The sequence below is a fragment of the Typha latifolia genome, chromosome 15, assembly GCF_019914945.1.
Source record: "Typha latifolia isolate L0001 chromosome 15, TyphaL0001v2, whole genome shotgun sequence".
Lineage (NCBI taxonomy): Eukaryota > Viridiplantae > Streptophyta > Magnoliopsida > Poales > Typhaceae > Typha > Typha latifolia.
This window is the reverse complement of record NC_133100.1, coordinates 2,716,639-2,736,816: the sequence shown is the minus strand read 5'-3', so window position 1 is coordinate 2,736,816 and position 20,178 is coordinate 2,716,639. Positions and strand designations below refer to the sequence as shown.

Sequence of the window (20,178 nt, the reverse complement as noted above, 5' to 3'; positions counted from 1 at the left end):
TGTGTCTCGAGATACTCTATCTATGGTAATAGATATACCAAGCAAACATATCTACCTACATTGAACTAATTGTTTAGGCCACGAGTTGCCACTGTTAGTTTGGTAGGTCCAATTGAGTTTTTTTTATATTTATTTGTTTGTCTTAATAAATAATACTATTCCGCATCATTATCATGGGCAATGGTTAAAATATAGTTTCTTTGATAGTTATATTAATTAAAGTGTCTCTGTAATAATTTTTGTAAATAACATACCCTACAATTTCCTAGTAATTAATAATTAGAGATTCCCTTTTCCCTGAATAATTACTATTTTTCCATAATAACTCTCTGAACTATTTTTTGTTACACAATAACACTCTGAACTATGAAATACCTCATCTCTTTCTGTAGTAGGCAAAATTGGAGAATTGACCAAATTGCCCCTCTACTTATAATGGCCAGATAGTTGTGACTTAGTTAATATAAAAATTTTGATTTTTTAGAAATTCCTTCATTGCCCTCTTGCCCTAATTCCCCTTTCTTATTTATAGATTTGACATCTCCTCTCTTCCTCTTCTCTATCTGTCCCGAGCACATGCCACCTTGAGCTCTCCTCCTCTCTTATCTCCGTTATTCTAAAAAACATCCCCACCCCATGTTGTCCTTGATCCTCTCCCCTTTTCCTCCTCTCTCCTCTATTCCTCTCCTCTTTTTTTAATCCCGAGCACATCCCCACCCTTAGCTCTCCTCCTCTCTCGTCTCCACTACTCCAAGCAACATCCCTACCCCGCACTGTCCTCTTCTTCTCTCTCCTCTCTTCCTCTCTCTCCTCTCTCTACCCCAAACTCTACTCCTCTCTCGTGTACATCTCCACCCAAACCACTCTCGGGATAGTACAGACATAGTTGCTCGCGACTATTTGTAGGCGATATTAAGGAGAATAGACAATAAAGGGTGTCAGGTAGATGTTCCCTTGCTCGAAAACCCTTACTTTCTTTTATATTCTTTCTAGGGCATGAGTTTTTTTTGTCATGGTGCCCAACTATGCGCAAGTGTGTAACTTTAAATTTGCGTTAGGGATCCGTTGCCCCCAAACTAGGGGTGGCAATTGGGTCGGGTTAGATTCGGGTCAGGTCAAAGTAGTACTAACATGAACATGACCCGTTTAATAAAAGAGTCAATTTTTCTAAACATGAACATGACCCATTTAATAAATGAATTATATTTTTATACAACCCATTTAACCTGTTTAATAAACACATTATATTTTTTAGTCAACCCGTTTAACTCATTTGTACAACCCATTTAACTAGTTATACATCCATTTAACACAACACCCATTTAACAAAAATATCACATATTTACACAAATCTATTAGATTTACAATATTATAGGAACATTTAGTAAAAAAATAATTCAAATTGGCTTAGCAACTTCCGGTGGGGGAGGCATCATCGAAGTTGGCGAAGCAGCGATGGTGGAGGTAAGGCTCCAAGAGCTGGTAGCTGGTTCCCATGGCGACGAGCTTCGAATCTGCCGAGGAAGACAAGGAGGGAAAGGTTAGAGGTGGCCAATGCGGTCGGAGATGGAGAGGAGATCAGTGCGGTCAAAGACAGAGAGGCGATGGTAGGCAAAGACGGGGACGAAGGCATCGCAGCAGGTGGAGACAAGGATGAAGGCACCATGGTAGATGGTCACGACAAGCGGAGACGAGGAGTGGAGATAAGGCAGTAGGCGGAGACAGAGATGTGATGGTAGGCGGAGGTGGAGATGCGATGGTAGGCGGAGATGGAGATATGCGAGGCGGTAAACGGAGTTGCCTGAGGCGATAGGCAGAGATGTGGGAGGCGGTAGGTGGCAGGCGCAGTGGTAGGCGCAGGAGAGATTTTTATTTTGAAATGCTGAGGCGGTTGGAAACGAGGAAGTGGAGAGATTGAGATTTGAGAGAGAGGGTTAGGTTAGGATATATATATATATAAACGGGTTGGCGGGTTGACCCGACCCGACCCGTATACTTAAATGAGTCAAATGAGTCAAAACGAGTCAGTTGTGTAACCCGAGCATGACCTGTTTATTAAAGGGTTTGGCGGGTTGACTCGTTTATGATTTGAACCCGATTATAAACTCAAACCCAATTATGTAACACCATTGCCCAGCATGGGCACACGCACGCTCACACGCCCACATGGCATGTGCGATGCACGCGATAGGACGGGTGAGGCCCACCACGCACAGATATATCCCTATGCTCACATAATCCATTACAAAATAAATCATACTGCCAACCAAATAAACTTATTAACATATGAATATCCAAGTCCATAATAATATATATTAGGCCACCAAATAATCTGGTAGAATCCACGTAGGTCATGACAAACTATCAAGATACAACTTATAACTACTAACACACGAGTATAATATAATCTGACATGTATTTATACAACGTCTAATATAATAGAGTACAAATATTAAATAATAGTACAACTTAATTTCTATATAAACTATCATCTATACTGTCTCCCACCTATAGCTCACCTAATCATTGCTCTAAATATTTTCTTATGATATCTAAAGTCATTATCACATACCACATATCTTAGGGAGAGTTAGAAAAGAAATAAAGAGAGTTATAAGCTAAATACTTAGTAAATAGACCTTACCCCGAATTAGTGATGTTAAATAGAGAGTAAATTATGTACTAGATAATATGAATCACATATGAACATTATATCATGAATGAGTATAAGAATGTATCCCCAATAATATATAAATGGACGATAGATATCATGACATAACTGATCAAAGTATATAATTCTCGATAATGTATAAATAAATTTCTATGTCATATCATTATCATAATTCTCTCTCAAATATGACACATATCATGCATATTAACTATAACCATGCTATGATATCAAATACAACCACATATGATATATATTGACCACTTGATAATCAAGTATATCATATGATAATAAAATCATATGCATTTCTCAAGACGATTATCATCGATATCTTGGTATAGTATTATCATACTAGATTACTATGCATAGTCAGCACCACCCAATACCCGATCTCAACATCATGCTCGAAGGCCGAAGGCTTAAAACATACTTTGTCATCCACAAAGAGTACCTCAAATATAATCATACACTGCCATTCGCTAAGGGTATCAACATCTATCTAGACTAGACACCCTTCTAGTTGATAGAAATACGTGAGGATAACTTACCACATATGCCTTGATAAACGACATGTGTTTGAGTGCTTACTATGCATAAAAACTAATGACCTCGGACGTAAGGCCACAGGATCACAACTATGTCAAGCGATCAATCATCCACCAATCATATCCTAACCTTTACGCCCACTCGGGTATTCTCACGCTTTCTATCAACTATTCTCTTAATCAAATTTTATACTTTCCTTTTAGATGATAGATCATATGCATTTTATCCAGTACTATAACAAGTCATGCATATTAGAAATTTAGATGGAAGATGAGTCAAAAGAAATATATGATGTGATGAAATATCTAATGTATATGTATCACATACATACTCATATTAGTCTATCATATACATATTTATGCTATAGATTATCTCGACATAAAATCATAATAGTATAGTCATTTCTAACAATCTCTATATATAATCTGCATACGTATATCTAAGATCAGTTTAATCACATGAATGATAAAATATACTAGATTGAAATTATCTCTAGATAAGATCATATAATTATGCTGAAGGGTAAAACATACCTATACATAATTATATAATATATCCTAATTTGAGAAAGACGTCTAAGGGATAAGACTACTTACCATCTGATCAGAAGACCCAGCACACATATCCCTCATGTCCATCAATTAACTGTTGTTCATCGTTAGTAAGGTCCCCGGGGTCTCAAATAAGGGGTTCGACATCTAAAAATATTTAAGTAGTATGATATTAGTCATTTATCCGATCATAATCCATTCGAGTAAAAATATGATAATTTATTAAGTTTAAAAATTAATTTGATTCATAGGATAAATTTAATTATGATAATATTAATATGCTAATACCATAATTTATATTTATTAATAAGAATCCTTATTTGCTAAATATAGGGTAAGTAATATAGTAATTTATCTCTTTTTGTATATAATTAATGACAAACCATATATATGATTTATAAAATTATAATTATAAATATACTCTTATTAATAATTATTTTCTGATACTTACTCTTATTTAATTAATCATAAATTATATGACAAATAGCCATTATCCTATTATACAAAAATAATATGCAAAGCTTAGTATTTCATTTTATACAAAGTAATAGACAATAATAAGATGCTAAAAGTAGTTAATTATAAAATAGAATACAAATATAATATTATTACCAATAAGGCTACATGTGTTAATCTAATAAATAATAACTAAACCATAAATAAAATTTATATGCAAATATTTATAATTAGAACTAATAAATTAATTATACTAAAAATACTTAGCTAAAAATTATACTAGTGAGTGTAAATTACCAAAATAATTAATTATCTAAATAAACTAATTTACCTAACATTAGAAAAATAAATTATATAATTAATAGAAATAAAAATCCTCTTTGCTATAGTGCTGGGTCGAGCCAGCATTGTTGCTGTAAGAGGAGGAGGAACCGAGAAGGAAGAAGAAGAAAGGAAGGAGAAAAAGAAAGAAGGAAGAAAGAAAGGAAGGAAGAAGAAAAAAGAAGAGAAAGAGGAGGGGAGGGAGGGAAAGCCGGGCCTGTGGGGAGGGGCTCGGTTGCTGTTGGCCAGCTAGCGGTCGGCCTCTCACCGGCGGCTCGGGTTCGGCGGGCCTAAGACCACTAGAGAGAGTGATATATATATATATATATAGAGAGAGAGAGAGAGAGAGAGAGAGAAAATAAACAATGAGAGAGGCTCACCTTAGCGACGATGGCGGTAGGCCGACATTGGCAAGAAGTGGGAAGAGAGAGAGAGAGAGTGAGAGAGAGAAAAAAATAAAAAGGACGGAAGAAATAAAGGCGGTGGGGGGGGGGAGACTGGTGGTGAAGGTAGGGTGGGGCCCGCCACAACTAGCTAGCCAGGCTTGCAACACATAGCGCCCCCATGCAGCGCCAAGCCTCTTGGGTGTCCTTGCATGGGCACGAGGCCGACCATGTCGTGCCCAAATTTTAATTTTTAATTTTTTTCGGGTTATTATAAATTACGAGCCAGGTTATCGTGTCAGATTATTAGGTCCGGTCAAATTTTGCCACCCCTATGGCAAACCCTGGCATTGTGGTCCCTTATAGCAATGGATCCCATGTTATACTATATCTTTAATTTATACTCCTCTTTGGCCGATAGATGTTCTAATCCATATGTTATATAGTTCCATGTAATGCAATTCAGATAGTTTATTTTGTTATTATTTGCATGGTAGATGGCTGATTGCAGGCGGAACCTGAGATTTTTTATGGGGTATAAGATGTTGCATGATCCTAAGAAATGCTACATGGGTGGGGAGATAACTTATTCTTTTGTGGACCTAGATAAAATGTATGTTATTAAATTTTTAGATATAACATATCAATTTAGTTAGCCACCTATTTGTAGAATATATTATCTAATGCTTCGGACATCATTGGATGATGAAGGTTTAGTGGATAAAGATGTTCGTCATATGTTAGTACAACTACATATTCACAAACTATTGATATATACTTTGTTAATAGTGCTATTAACATAGAAGAGCCCTTAACTCGAACTATTACAACTTTAGTTGCTTGTGATGAAGAAGATATTCATGCCACTATATATGATGAGTCTTTTAACTCAAGAATCATAATATCATAATTACTTGGCTTTCAAATAAATATTTGGACAAACTAACTCGGGATGAAATGTTAGGTCTATTAAGAGAACAATTATAAGGGATTGGATGTTGGATCTTTATGCTAAATAAGTATGTAGGGCTAGTAGAAAGGCATTAAATTTACTGAAAGAGATCATTCTATAAATATATGAGATTGAGATATTATTGTGAATAATAAGATCAAAGAATCACGGCAGTGTTGCAATATTGAATGTTGAAGGTGTATCTTGGAAAATGTTACTATGTTCTAGAGATTGTTTGTATTATATGTTGCACAAATAAATAATTTTATTTATGGCTGTTCATAATAGGTATTAATGCATGTCATGTAAAAGAACCTTATGATAGTCATTTTCTTCATGCAGTTGGTGATGGAAATAATATTTCTTATTGCAGTTATAATCATTGAGGCAGACTGTAAAGATAATTGGACTTGATTTTTAGAGAATCTAATCTCGCTAATCTGAGAACCTGAAAAGAAAGGGTGGTGTTTTATTAGTGATAAACAAAAACTGTATATTCACTCTTTACTATTCATTATTATAAGTTTACTATTGTAAGTACTTTGTTTAGTACTATGATATATAGTTTGCTGTTACTGTTTATGTTTAGGTTACAAGTTTATTATTTGTGTTTACTATTTATGTTTATGTTACTATTTAGGTTTGAGGTTTAGTGTTACTACTATTTATTTTTACGTGTATGCTATTGTATAGGATGAAGGTTCAAGTTATTGTTATTGTTTATTGTTAGGTTTAGGTTTTAGGTTACGTGCAATCTGAAAAATATAGTTACATGTTTACTGTAAATATGTTTACTTTATGTCAAATGCTTATCTTTAGGTTTATGTTACTATTTAGGTTGAAGGTTTAGATTACTATTATGTTTATGTTTAGGTTTATATTTATTATTTAGGTTTACTGTTACTGTTTAGGTTAGATGCAAGTTTATTCCGAAACTTAAAATACAGTTAGGTGTGTTTGGAAACTGTTAACCTAGTCAACAACTTCAAATATAAGTCATTGGTTAGTTGGATCAGCAACTTATATAGAAATTTTAAATTATCTAAAAACATTGCCTAGATGTGTAAGAGAAATTTCTACATAAGTAGTTGACCTTGCAAGTAACTTATATTTGACAAGTCACCAAATTGAAAAGATATTTCTATATAAATTTCTCTTTAAAGCAAATATTTTAGAGGATTTAAAATTTTCATACAAGTTTCTTAATATTTGGAAGTCGTTGACTGAATCAACCGTTTAAAAACACACACAGTTTCATATATAAAATTTAAAATATATTAAACATGTGAATAAAAATATTTAGAGTGATAGTTTGGTAGAAAAAAAAGTTAAATACATTTTCCTCTCATTTACTTCAAAAGTCTCAAACTAGACAACTAAAGTGATATTATTAGATTTTTTGTCTAAATTTATGTCTCAAATAATTTCAAAAATTGAATAGCGCGCTCACTTCTCTCCTTTTTTAATTTTTTATTGACAAAAATGCCCTTCCCCTCTTATATAATTATTTCTTTTTAATTTTTTGATACCTAATTTTTTTCTCTTACTTTCTTTTCTATATATCTCTCTTCCCAATCTCAAAAACTCTAGTTAGGGAGACGATAAAGTTGCCTAAAAATTAAAACCCTATTAATTTTGAGTAACAAATCGGACAGGGTACTTTAATTATTTGGCCGCACGCCGTTAATTTAGACGGAGAATCAAAACGGTTTCGTGACTGATTTGAAATTACATTGTGAAGATGATTTTAGGCATAAACTACTTAAAATATTCAAAAACTCTGCTTTCTGCCTGCGGTGCTGTCTCCATCTCTCCGCTCGAGACTTCAATTCCAAACCCAACAATGGCCAGTCTCATCATCGTCTCTCTACTTCTCCTCACTGTTCCAGCAACCTTAGCTGCTCCCCAGGATGCTTTAGTCACCCATCTTCCTGGGTTTGATGGGATATTCCCACCCAAGCACTATGCTGGGTAAAAATCTCTTTTTTTTATTTTTTCCCTCACTATGTTGCTTTTGTTCATCTTTTGATCTTGGTAAGTATGTTCTTTTGATCTTGGTAAGTATTCTTTTTGCGGTTTTGTTGGTACAGGTACATTACGGTGGATGAGGACCGTGGGAGGAATCTCTTCTACTACTTCGTGGAATCGGAGACTAACCCAGAAACAGACTCTGTTGTCCTGTGGTTGAATGGGGGCCCTGGCTGTTCAAGCTCTGGTGGGTTTGTTTACGAGCATGGTAATGGTTGAGGATAGATTTTCTGAATTGGGTTTTCATTGGAACATTTTGGCTTTAATTTTTAGAAAGGTAAAATTTTGGCTTTTACCACCATTTATTAGTTGTTTGGATGTATGTATTTGATCCTGTTCTGGTGTTTTCCTTTCCACATTGTATATTCTAACGATATGAACTTACAAATATAGTTACCTAATTTTAAGCTTAATATTGACAAAATCTAGTACTGAAGAACGTGAATCTCACGAATTTCTGAGCGTTTGTTTATACCATATACTAGGTCCATTCAATTTTGAATCTGGAGGAAAACCTGGAAGTCACCACTGCTGCATCTCAATCCATATAGCTGGTCTAAGGTAATCTTTCTCGCAGTGTTTACCGCTAGCTACTGATTTCATTTGCATAACGAGCACATTGACAATCACACCAATTCAGGTTTCTAATATGATCTATTTGGATTCTCCCGCTGGTGTTGGATTATCATACTCAAATAATGTATCAAATTACAAGACTGCCTCTGATACACATACCTACTCTTAATTTCAAGGGTTAGATTCTATTGATACATAATTTTATTTCCAAATTTTGATGGACATGGAATAGTTATACTATTCATAGGGAATTTATTTTTCTAATGTGTTGTTTACAATTTTTCATCCTAATCAGGGCTATATGGTTGGAAATGGAGCCACAGATATAGGGTTCGATGGTGGTTCATATGTGCCATTTGCTCATGGAATGGGTCTAATATCAAATGATTTGTTTCAGGTATGATATGTGATTGAGCAGTCATATGAATTCTGCAAATGTATGAGTTAATTTGTTTGCTGTCGTAGAAATAGTAGAAACAACATTCAGCAATACCATCTTAGCATCTGTCTAGTGATTTAGAGTTGCCTGATTCTCTCCTTGCTACAGTAATGCAATATTCCTTTTGAAAACAATTAATGGATTGAAAAAGTCTGGGATCTTCTCAGCCCTTTCTGACATGAATCTATGCTATCAATTTTAGGAGGTTAACACTGCCTGCCAAGGAAGCTTCTTGAATCCAGTAAATGATAGACTGGGTAAGATTTTCTTTTTATCCCATCATATTCTATTGACGAGTAAACTTTTTCTTTGATATCTGAAGTTTTATGCATATTCAGGAACTTGATAATCTAAATATTTATGACATCCTCGAACCCTGCTACCATAGTCCAAAGGTCAGAGAAGTTGTGTCTGATGACTCTGATAATAGTAGGTTACCTTCAAGCTTCAGAAGACTAGGTGAAACTGACAGGCCTCTACCTGTCCGGAAAAGAATGTTTGGGCGCTCTTGGCCTTTGAGGGCTCCAGTAAGAGATGGACGGGTACCAACATGGCCAGAACTTGGTAGTAGTGGACTTCCATGTATGGTATGTACATAATTCTTTCCTTATTTTCTTCTTTAGTTTTTACTTTTAACGGAGTTTGTATTTACAATTTAGTTAAAAGTGCAGAGAGTTATAGCGATACAAAATAAAGTTCAGGAGGACAAAGTGATTTTGGTCTAATGTATAGTGGGTATATCTATTTAACCCTTTATAATTTGTCCATTGAGATGCATGAATCCTCAAAAGTATAACTAAATAGACAAGGCATACAAAAGATAGGGTATAGACATGCTAGAAATTAGGTTAGATAGGGTAAAAGTTGTTGCAGAACAAATGAAACTAGGTGACAGATCATTTGTCCTTTTGCATTAATTATGCCTCAAACATGAAGGACGATTCCCTAAAATCAAAATTTCTCATTTTCTCTGACATCTAACTTCTCGACCATCAAATGGCCTTGCTTTATGGCAAATTCTTCTGAGGTCTAATTATGCTTTGGCTGGTAATTTGGCACGATTTTGAGAGGGTTGATAATTGATATTAACTTTGTAGTTAGTTGTAAAATTGTCGATTCTTTTGAAGCTTTCTCATCTTTTAGCTGTGCTCTACTTCTATTGAGCTCATACAGCTAGAAAACGGGTTAGATGATAAGTTAAGAAAATATAGAGACAACAAGGATGCTTGATAACTGGAGAAATATTTCAAACCATTATATCGAAAAAAAAGATGGATATGTAAAGTTGCATAAGTTAGCAAGATAACGAACTTACTACTTTACAGGCTTTACAATGAAAGAAAACAATTGAATTAAGGTGAGACTCTAAAATAGTTGTATCTGAAAATCAATTTAGTAGAATCATAATAATCCACCATGCTTTCGACACCTTGTCCTCAAGGTGACTAGTACGCTAGTTGAATATTCTGGCTCTATTGTGCTTGTAGGCCCACCGGTCTATATGCAAGTTTGGCTCAGTCAGTTGATGTGGATCCATCGGGTTGTTTCACTAGTTATCCTTGGGCTCGCACTTAAGCCACAAGTCGTGCATATTGGTTCCCAACTGGTTCGCACAAGTTGGTCAAACTGAATTGCAAAAATTCAGCACGCCTTAAGATATGTGCACTTCATCTCTCCCACTCAATAGCTAAAACCCCAACCCTTAGGGCTGAAATTATTTTTCAGCCTAGGGGCTTCGCTGTGGGCTGCATGGGCGTTGGAGGCTGATGGGTTAGGTAGTGGGCCACAGGCAATCAACCTTTAGGAGGTCCTTGCTATGGTGGAGCGGTGGTGGAAGCCAATTATCGAGCTCGGGCTTAGGTTGCAGTAGAGGCGGCCATTATGGCTTTGTCGGCGGGCCTAGTGGCCTTCAGTGGCGGTGGTTGGTAGTCGTGGCCCAACTGCAGTGGAGCAGAGATGGTGAAGACCCCTGACGAAGCCACCCTGACGCGGCTTGGCTTGAGCGATATCGCCAGAAGTGTAGCCATCGGGTTAGGCCATGGGGCGGTCTCCGACGGCTGTGGTGGCCATCATGAGCTTGTAGTCGGCTAGTGGAAGCTGATCATGGCTGTCAGTGGTCGCTGGAATGTCGGACCTGTGGCCACGAGTTGCGGTTTCATTGCAGCAAGAATGGACGTAGACGGCGATCTTCCGGTTTTTTGTGCTTATCATCGACTTGGCTCAGGTGCGGGGGTCCAATGGAAGGGATTGGACATGGCCGTTTAGGCTGGGAGCGCCTATATTGCCACTGACCCTAGCTTCCACCACGGGTGGGGAAGACGACGTCATGGCCATTGCTGGGTGTTAGAACCAGAATCAAAAAAAAAATATATATATATATATATATATATAAATAATAAAAATTTAGGGGTTGAGAGAGGAGTGTGCACGTGCAGCCCCTCCCCTTTCCCTCTCCAGCACGCAACGAGGTGCAGAGAGAGAAATCACGCCTAATCCGGATCGGATTAGGTCTAGATTTCTCTTCTAATCTATAAATTAAAATCCTAATCTCTGTTTAACCATCTGAGCTCTCTTCTCTCTCTTCTTCCTCCCCTCTTTCGCTTTCTTCTTCCTTATCGTCGAAGTCGTCGTTGTGGGATCGGCCCGCCGGAGCGCCGCCGGAGCCATCGGAGACCACCACGCGACTCGTTGGTAAGCCCTCTCCCAGAATAAATTTTAATTAAAGTTTAATAGGGTTTAGTGAAAATACCTAAATATTGGGGGCTTTTCGGCTTCATCGGCAAATCTGGTCGGACGGCGGCTTCGAGTCGCAGCCGCTACCTCTGGAAGCACCTTGCCGTTGGCCTCGTGCCGTGGGCAGTCACCGTTGGAGCCCTCGTGGCTCCGGTCGCCGTCGGTCAAGGGATCGACCGCCGTTTGCGAGTTTTCCCCCACCTTGCGACGATGGCGGCATCGTATGGGGGAGGCGGGAGAGCTAGAGTTGGCTAGCGACCGCCGACGGCGGCGATCGCCGATGGACTCTCTTCCTCTCTTTTCTCTCTCTCTCTTCGGCTTGGAGAAAACAGACTCGGGGTCTGATCTTCTCCCTTTTAGTATTTGGATTCGGGTCGGGTTGGATCCGAATCCAAGGAACCCGACCCGGTTCCATTAGCTAATTGGATTCGGCCTTGGCCCAATCCATTTAAGTAATAGTTGGGTGGGCTGCGGGGCAACTACAGCCCAGCCCAACTGATTTGGGCTTATTTATAGCCCAAGTTAATTATTCTTGGGTTAAATTGTAGAAAGATTTTTAATAATTGTTTTAATTAAAAATGTTATTGTTATTTATTATTTAAGGTGGTGATTTTTAGTACGTGAGCTAGAGATTTGAGATTTCGGCTGTCTTGCCTAGACTCAGGTGAGTGGGTTCACTCATATGTTTATTTTATTGTATTTCGTATTTTTGTCAGACCATGTAAATTTTCTATGTGCAAATTATTTATTTCACCCTTATATATAAAACTTAAATTGTTGAAATTTCTGTGTGCAATCTATTTATTTCATTCGTACGTGCGAAAATTAAATTGTTTTATTTTTCTGTGTGCATTTAATTATTATATTCAATGCATCACCATACTTCGTGCAAATATTGAAATTTGTGAAAACAAAAATGAGACTAGTATTGATACGACTTAGAGAAACAGTCCGGTATAAATCGTTTGCGATTTTCCGTGATGACTCAAGTCTATTTGGAAGTCCAGGGGAAAGTCCTAAATTAGATCACTGCAGTGACTTTCTTAGGTGACTCTGGCGGGGTTAGGGAACAGTCCTAGGATGAATGAAAAAAATACCTAGGTGACTCTAACTTCTCTCAACGGTTAGAGGAAAAGATAGAGTGTGTTAATCACAGGATGATACCCTCTGATGACCCTAACCGGATCAGCTATGAAGAAAAGTCCCGAGCGTTATCTCGAGGTTACTTCTAGTTGATGTGGATCCACAGGGTTTAGACCCATTGAGACATATGACAGTATAAATATCAAAAGATGTTAATATGTTAAAAACGTGCAAGGTTTCAAGTTGTAACATCTCTCTCTATTGTTATCACTGTTATTAGTTAGAGAGCATGCCTATTGCATATTGTGATGGATATTGTTGCTTTTAGTTTAATTTATTCAGCATTAATATGAATTAAAATTTATTTGGTTAGTGAGTGGATTCCACTCACTGAGCTATAGTTGTTGGCTCATGGGTTCTATTGTTTTTTTTGTATTTGTTTATTTATTTCAGGTAATAGTCAGCGGGGCGACTGAGCGAGATGTACCCGGACTCCACCTCCACTTAGGATTCACTTATTTACCTTTCCGCTCTTTTGATTTTATACTTTAGATTAGACATTTTATTTATTTACTTTAGAGACTCAAAAACATTAACATTGTTTTATATTTTTTTATTGCAATTAGTTATAAAATTTAATAAAGCACGTTCTTATTTATTTATTTAATTTGCCATCGTACACGTAGAGAGTATTAATAAGGCTTCGTGCATCTCAAGCATATTGAGATGCATGGCCGGTCATGATTCCTATTTTGGGTCGTGACAATGTTGGTATCAGAGCCTAAAAAAAATAAAAAAATAAAAATTGTGTTATCCTAAATCACCCTTAGAGTTGTGTGGAGGTCCGGTGGCATCAGCTCAGGTTCGTTATGAAATTTTTATTATATTTCTTATCTCATTTATAAATTTTGAAGGGACAATATGTATACGCGTCGTCGTCGACAAGCAGCTGCGGCCTAGAGTTTATCTCCTGACAGGATTAGGGAGCAAGAGCCGGCTCCTGCTCAAGCGCTAGCTCTTGCACCTACTGCTATTCCTGGTTCGGGATTGGAAACTGCTCCTACATCTGCCCAGATCCCCACTCCTACCCCAGTTCCTGCTACTCATATAGTGGTGTCAGTGCTTCAGACCCTTCTTCAGGCCATTGGAGGACAGCCATCGCAGACTCCGGCTACATCAGAGTCAAGGCCCCTTAGTCTAGATAGGGGTACAGTGTTTGAAAAGTTTTTGAAGGCATCTCCACCTACCTTTAGAGGGACCACTGATCCGATTGAAGCAGAGGCATGGCTGCTGCGAATCGAGAAGATATTGCGAGTATTGGATTGTTCAGAGGATCAAAAGGTTGCTTTGATGACCTATATGTTTGAGGATCGGGCAGAGCATTGGTGGCAGATGATTGAGCGCCAGTACATTGGACGAGAGAAGGAGCTGACCTAGGGAAACTTTAAGAAGATTTTCTTTGAAAAGTACTATCCTCGGGCATTAAAGAAGAAGAAGCATGATGAGTTCTTTGAGCTGAGACAGGGAGATATGTCAGTGGTGGATTTTGAGGCGAGGATCACCGAGCTGTTGCGATTTGTTCCACATATAGCGGCGAGCGAGGAAGAGAAAGTTAGCTTCTTCGAGGGTAAGTTGCGGCCAGCCATCAGAGATAGAATATCACTATTCCAGTGTCAGACGCTTCTAGAAATGGTGTCTAAGGCACTCCTCGCCGAGAGAAACATGATGTCATACATCTCAATAGGTAGGAGGTCTGCCTTAAAATCCCACTCGTCAAATGTCAAGGTGTAAGATCGATAAACATGGCGAACTTCTAGAAAGTCACCAAGTAGGGTGGCTATGACTAAGGGCTCAACAAGTGGTTCCGGCGCCACATCCGTATATTCCAGGTCGGACGTGAAAATAAAAGAGTAGGTGGCCTCAGGGTTAAACAAAATCCTAGCAGTGTGTGCAAATAAGGTCATAGTACCTACCATTGCATATATAAGTCTTAAATAAAATAGAAAAAATATATTTTTCACATTATGCAAATTTGCACAGGGTTAGAAACGAGGATCTAATATCATGTATAAGTAGAACATACGTAAAACTTAAATAACATGATTAATTTACTCTGTTACCTGTGGCCACCTCATTGGACGCTTAAGCATCCTGCAAAGTCATAGTGAAAACTCAGTCGGTACGTCCGCCTCGCCCTCTGCTAGAAGGTCCCGATCGCGCGCCACCGCGGCCCCTACTCGCAGCAATACTGGCTCCCGATGCTCCAGATATAGATGGTGTGATAGGAGTGACTGGCGCTCTGACCAACAGGGGACACTGCATGCGGACATGCCTAGACTCTCCACACTGGAAGTAGGTAATGCGAGCATTGAAGCAGTCACGAGATATATGACTCCTTTCCACAAGTATAACAGGTCCGACCCTCAGGGGTAGACGGCTGTGCAAAACCACCACTGCCAGAACTGCTCGAAACTGCTGCTGACCTCCCACCACTAACAAAAGGTCGAGCCTTGCTCGGCCCGCCTAAACCCTGAGGATTGGGTCTACTCGGGGTGGCACTAGAACCAGCACCACTAGCATAGGGATGACACCTTGGTCGCAGGAAGGTCCCACCAGGATAACCTCCACGTGGATACCCATCAAAGCGGCCAATACGTCCTGCTCCTGACGCTGCAAGCGCTCCTCCAGTAAGTCCCTTTCAACTATCCCCGTATTCTCCACTAGCTCTGCATAGGTCAGATTCTTCACCATATTCACCTACTTTTGGATCTCGATCCGGAGGCCCATCTTGAACTGGTCAGCCCTAGCAGCATCATCAGGTATGACTCTAGGGCAAAAATAGGATAAGGCATTAAACTTGTCCTCATACTACGCCACTGTCATATTTCCTTGTCTTAATTAGGTAAATTCTCTCGTCAGCTTGAAATGCAGGGATGCAGGAAAATATTTATGATCAAAAGAATCTAAAAATGCCTTCCAAGTGATGTACTCCCTAGCAAGGCGTCCCGATGTCATACGCTCAGTGGCTTTCCACCACTCTTCCGCCTCCCCATAGAGAAGGAAGGTGGCAAAGGTCACCTAATGACTCTTTAGGCACTCAAAGGCAGTTAGGATCTTCCTCACATCCACTATCCACCTATTTGCTTCCATGGGGTCCATCGTGCCGCTGAACAAAATGGTGGTTGAGCTGCATGACCAGGCGGACACACCTCTAGTCTGCTCGGCTGGAGTAACCTGCTCTGATGACTTCCTCGGTATGTGCATCCCAGACATAGCTGCCGTGCGCTCCCGAACTAATTCTTCAATTTGCCTCTCCTGCTGCCTGACAAGCTGTCCAAGGGCCTCGATGCGGACTGAAGTACCGGCAGCCGGTTCATCAACGGGGGCTGAAGCCCATCCACAAACAGTCGTACGCACAGACCGAGCACGTCTAGGCGGCATTCCTAGTAAGTTCAATGTAGTTTAGTTCTCAATTCACAAGTATGTCAAAAGTCATACATGACTAATGTTCATTATTCCTAATTATTCATTATTATTATTATCACTTTCCTATGTATTTGAATAGTATCTAGAAAGACTTGTCGGATTTATGGTGAACCTAAGCTCTGATACCAAGTTGAAACACCCAAACCTCCAAATACACATGTATACCGCGTGAGTAAATCCCCCCCATGCGGTGCATCACGTGACCTGTCGATAATAGGTTTCCACAAGGCACATAGAAATATAGGTTCATACCATAAATAATCGTAAACAATTATGAGTCCAAATACAAGTTCCGCAGGCCACAACAAGCCATCAAGATACACATCCAAAATACAACTCTAATGTCCAAAATACAACACTAATTATAACACCCTCGTAGGGGCTCAATACAACTAATAGAAAGTCATAACTGAAATAAAGGTAGCTACTCCTCGTTACTCGCATCTGCTTCCCCTAGCTCTGAAATGATGCCACCAAGAAGTGGTGAGCACATAGCCCAGCGAGTAGAATTCATACAATCTATAATAATGAAATCGCAGGTGCATATCCAATGCACGCTTATAGTTGCTAGCAATAAAATACGCCTATTTCAATGACTTACCATGAGTTACTAAATCAATGCAATTAATAAAGACTACACGTCACTATCCTAGAACATGCCAACTCCTAATCATATTAGGATAAGTCCACACAGGTATAAAGCCTGATACAATATTTTATTCATACAAATCTCAATTATAGTATTTACATATTATGCTTAGAAGTAAAAGAGTAATTTAGTCATTTCATGCTCACCAAGGCATTAATCATGTTTATCATAGCTCACCCAGCCATTCACTACATAATGTAGATATTCTCAATCAAATCATCCATTATATAACCATCCATTATCTCATACATCGAGGATGGATATATACACATCTAGCAGTAATGCCACCCAAACATGTATGGCAACACTACATGTGACCGGTTATCTGTAGCCATCAGACTAAGGACCTTGGTCGTGGGCTCATATCTCTCTATCTCTAAATCATTACCGCCCTTAGTGGGAGAATTAGGAGCCCTCAACTCATCAATGGACGCCCTAACTATGCGTCGTCGGGTACCGCTTGAGATATATCTCCGCCTCACAATCATGTTCTTCTATTATCATAATCTAGTTCTGACTATGCAATATAATTACCTGAATGTCACACAGGCTCTCGACCTCAGGTATAAGCCGCTAATAATATAGTCATATATGATACCCTAAACCCCGAGCTGAGTGAGTAGAAACACTGCCTAGTCTAAACCCGACTACTAATGATAGGTGGAACTGGTGCAGTGTCTATGAGTGTATAAATCAGTCATCATGATCAGTACATTCTATATTCACAACAGATATTTATGCAAGGATTTACCATACAGGATACATGTAGATCATCGTTACACTAATGCATGTGCTAACATTAACATTCTCATAATATCGTGCTGAGTAAACTATCAATAATTGCACATGTCAAGATATATCATGGTACACTAAATGCATGTATTAATACTAACATTTCCTACAGTGTCATGGAAGGTATAATAGCTGCAACTACATTATTCTAGACTTGTATAAACTCTACTCGCCTAGGGGTTTCCATAGTACTCTAGTTCTCCTCAACTACCCAGCTTCTTCGGAATCTCAAAATCCTCTTCACGCTGTGTCGATCCTATTAATTCACGCATGTAAACCCAAACTTAAGATTATCGAATTAATAGAATAAATTACCTTGTTAGAGAATTTAGGTTTAGGCATATACATGAGTCAAGGGTCCTCTATGGTGAGTTTCATGTCATCCTAAAATTCACACTATTTAGGTTATAATAATCTGTCTTTAGGGGATTGGTTAGGCTAATTAATCAAGTGGAATAGAGAAATGAGGCTATATGGTCCAAATGGGCCTAGGCTGGGGTGTTGGGTTGGGTTGGCTCGAGCCCAACCCAATAGGGTAAGGGAGGCCTTGGTGGGCTTGCAGCCCACTAGGTTAGCTGTGGTGAGCTAGGGGTCTAACCACAGCCCACTAATAATTTGATTGGTGGGCTGCAGTCTGCAGCCCACCCAAATCTTTGGTTTAGTGGGCTACAGCCTGCAGCCCACCAAAAGTCTAGGTTGCCGCAACCCACCAAATGCTTATCTCCCTCACCATATCCTTTGAGGAAAGGATACAGAGGGGGAGAGAGAAGGGGCCCGGCACTACCGAGGGCCCACGCAACCGGCAGCTCGCCCTCGAGGTTGGCGGCCCGCGACCCTCACGAGGGGGGGGAGGATGGCTAGTCGAAGGGAAGGCAAGGGGAAAGAGGAGGAGGGCTCGGCTTGACGACGGCGAGCATAACCCGAGCTGCGGTGGAGTCGTCGCCCGTCCTCCCTGCTTACGAGGGGGAGCGGGGGTAGCTCGCCCCACTGCCAGGGTGGCCGACAAGGCGGCGAGGCACGCTCCATGGCCAGCAGCCATGGAGGTCCCTCCTCCCAACGGTAAAGGCCCGAAGCCCGACTAGAGAGCCGCTCCCTTCCACCGGAGCCCTCGGACTAGCGGCTAAACGCGAAGTCGTCAGTCGTCGGGGACTTCGACGACGGTGAGGGGGGAGGGTTTAATCTACTAAATTACAGGGGGTTAGGGGCTTACCGTGGGTTTGTGCGCTTGGCTTCGTTGGCTCTAGGACTTCGTCGGCAACCCGAGAGAGAGGATAGGGAGAGAGAGATAGCGGGGTGGAGAAGAAATAGGGAAGGGCTGGGTGGCGTGCACGGCAAGAGAAGAAGAAGAGGAGGACGGGTCGGATAAGGGGGTGGCAGGGCGCTGGGTCCCCCCCCTCCCCCTTTTTTTTAATAGCTTTTAAGGTGTTACCTCCTCCTCTGCCTCCTTTAATCACTTCTCCGCTTCTCTCTCTATTATTCTCCTTTTTATCATTTCTTTTTATTTTGGTATCTTTGTAATCTTTTTCAATAAAACATAATTGGGCTTCGCCCACTTTCCTAAAATTAAATACTTAAGAAAGAAAGAAAAAGAAAAAAAATGGCATCAATATGTGAATTGTTCCTGTTTATTTGTAATATAACCAAAAATTACCTAATTGGAGATACATAGTTGATATCCCTATCGGTAATCAAGTGAGCTTGGTAGGAAATTGCTACATCTGGCTATTGACACACTTGGTAGTCTTCTAAGACTACACGATTGAATTATGTCAAGCGGATAGCTTAGGAGTATCAGTTCTGTTTACTTTTGTTCTAATTAGACTTGCCGTTTGGTTTACATGATTTTGCGTTTTGATTCTATATGACGTACTCTTCCCCCATCCTGTGGTTGTTTCTTGTGCAGGGAGCAGGGCATACTGTTCGTGAATACAAGCCGCAGGAAGCACTAGCTTTTTATAGCCGCTGGCTCGCAGGCGCAAAGCTGTAGAACACTAATGATGGATCACAAGTTCACAACCAAAGCATTCTCCTGCAAGTAATGAATGTACTGCTTAACACATAGTATGAATAATTTTTTCGTTGCCCCTGACCCATTGCAGAAGCAAAGCTGAGGCTGCCATTTATTAGATCAGAAAATATTTATTAGCTCTTCAGTTGATCTTGGCTCTTTTCCACTGAAAACTAAAATCAGTTTTAGTTTTTCAGCATCTCCTAATTTTTGTTTCTTATTTTTTTTACCGAACTATCTAAATCCTTTTTACTATCTATGAAATCTGGGGAAGACAAATCCAGAATTCTTACATTCAGCAATACTAGTATATGTCGCCCATTTGGTTGCAGGATAGAGAAAAACAAGGATAGAGATAAATAATGAATTATGCTGGGGATAAACTATATAGTGATACTCTAATTTTATTCTGCTATTTGGTTGAAAAAGAAGAATAAAATGTAATATTTATCTTGGATAAAAATAAACAATTGTATAAGAATGTGTTTGATTTTGATAGTTACGATA

At 39.4% G+C, this 20,178-nt stretch overlaps 1 protein-coding gene across 8 annotated transcripts; it reads left to right on the top strand.

Annotated features, from left to right (window-relative positions):
• Positions 1-586: 586 nt before the first annotated feature.
• LOC140801616 (serine carboxypeptidase-like 20) lies at positions 587-19,969 on the top strand. Of its 8 annotated transcripts, XM_073156809.1 has the most exons (9): positions 7,641-7,848; positions 7,968-8,092; positions 8,391-8,466; positions 8,546-8,658; positions 8,777-8,878; positions 9,123-9,177; positions 9,259-9,507; positions 12,257-12,317; positions 19,567-19,969. In XM_073156809.1, exons 1-4 carry the CDS (start codon positions 7,721-7,723, stop codon positions 8,556-8,558), a joined length of 342 nt encoding a protein of 113 aa, XP_073012910.1. In that variant the 5' UTR covers positions 7,641-7,720; the 3' UTR covers positions 8,559-8,658; positions 8,777-8,878; positions 9,123-9,177; positions 9,259-9,507; positions 12,257-12,317; positions 19,567-19,969. The 8 variants fall into 8 exon arrangements, with proteins under 8 accessions (XP_073012905.1, XP_073012910.1, XP_073012911.1 ...); XM_073156804.1 differs by lacking the exons at positions 7,641-7,848; positions 12,257-12,317 and adding an exon at positions 587-942; XM_073156810.1 differs by lacking the exon at positions 12,257-12,317 and having other exon boundaries at positions 9,354-9,507.
• Positions 19,970-20,178: the final 209 nt, after the last annotated feature.

Bases quoted from the DNA above. Each gene is read 5' to 3' on its own strand.
- LOC140801616 (XM_073156804.1), top strand. The intron at 9,508-19,566 runs GTATGTACATAA...TTTCTTGTGCAG, and splicing joins GTAGTGGACTTCCATGTATG to GGAGCAGGGCATACTGTTCG.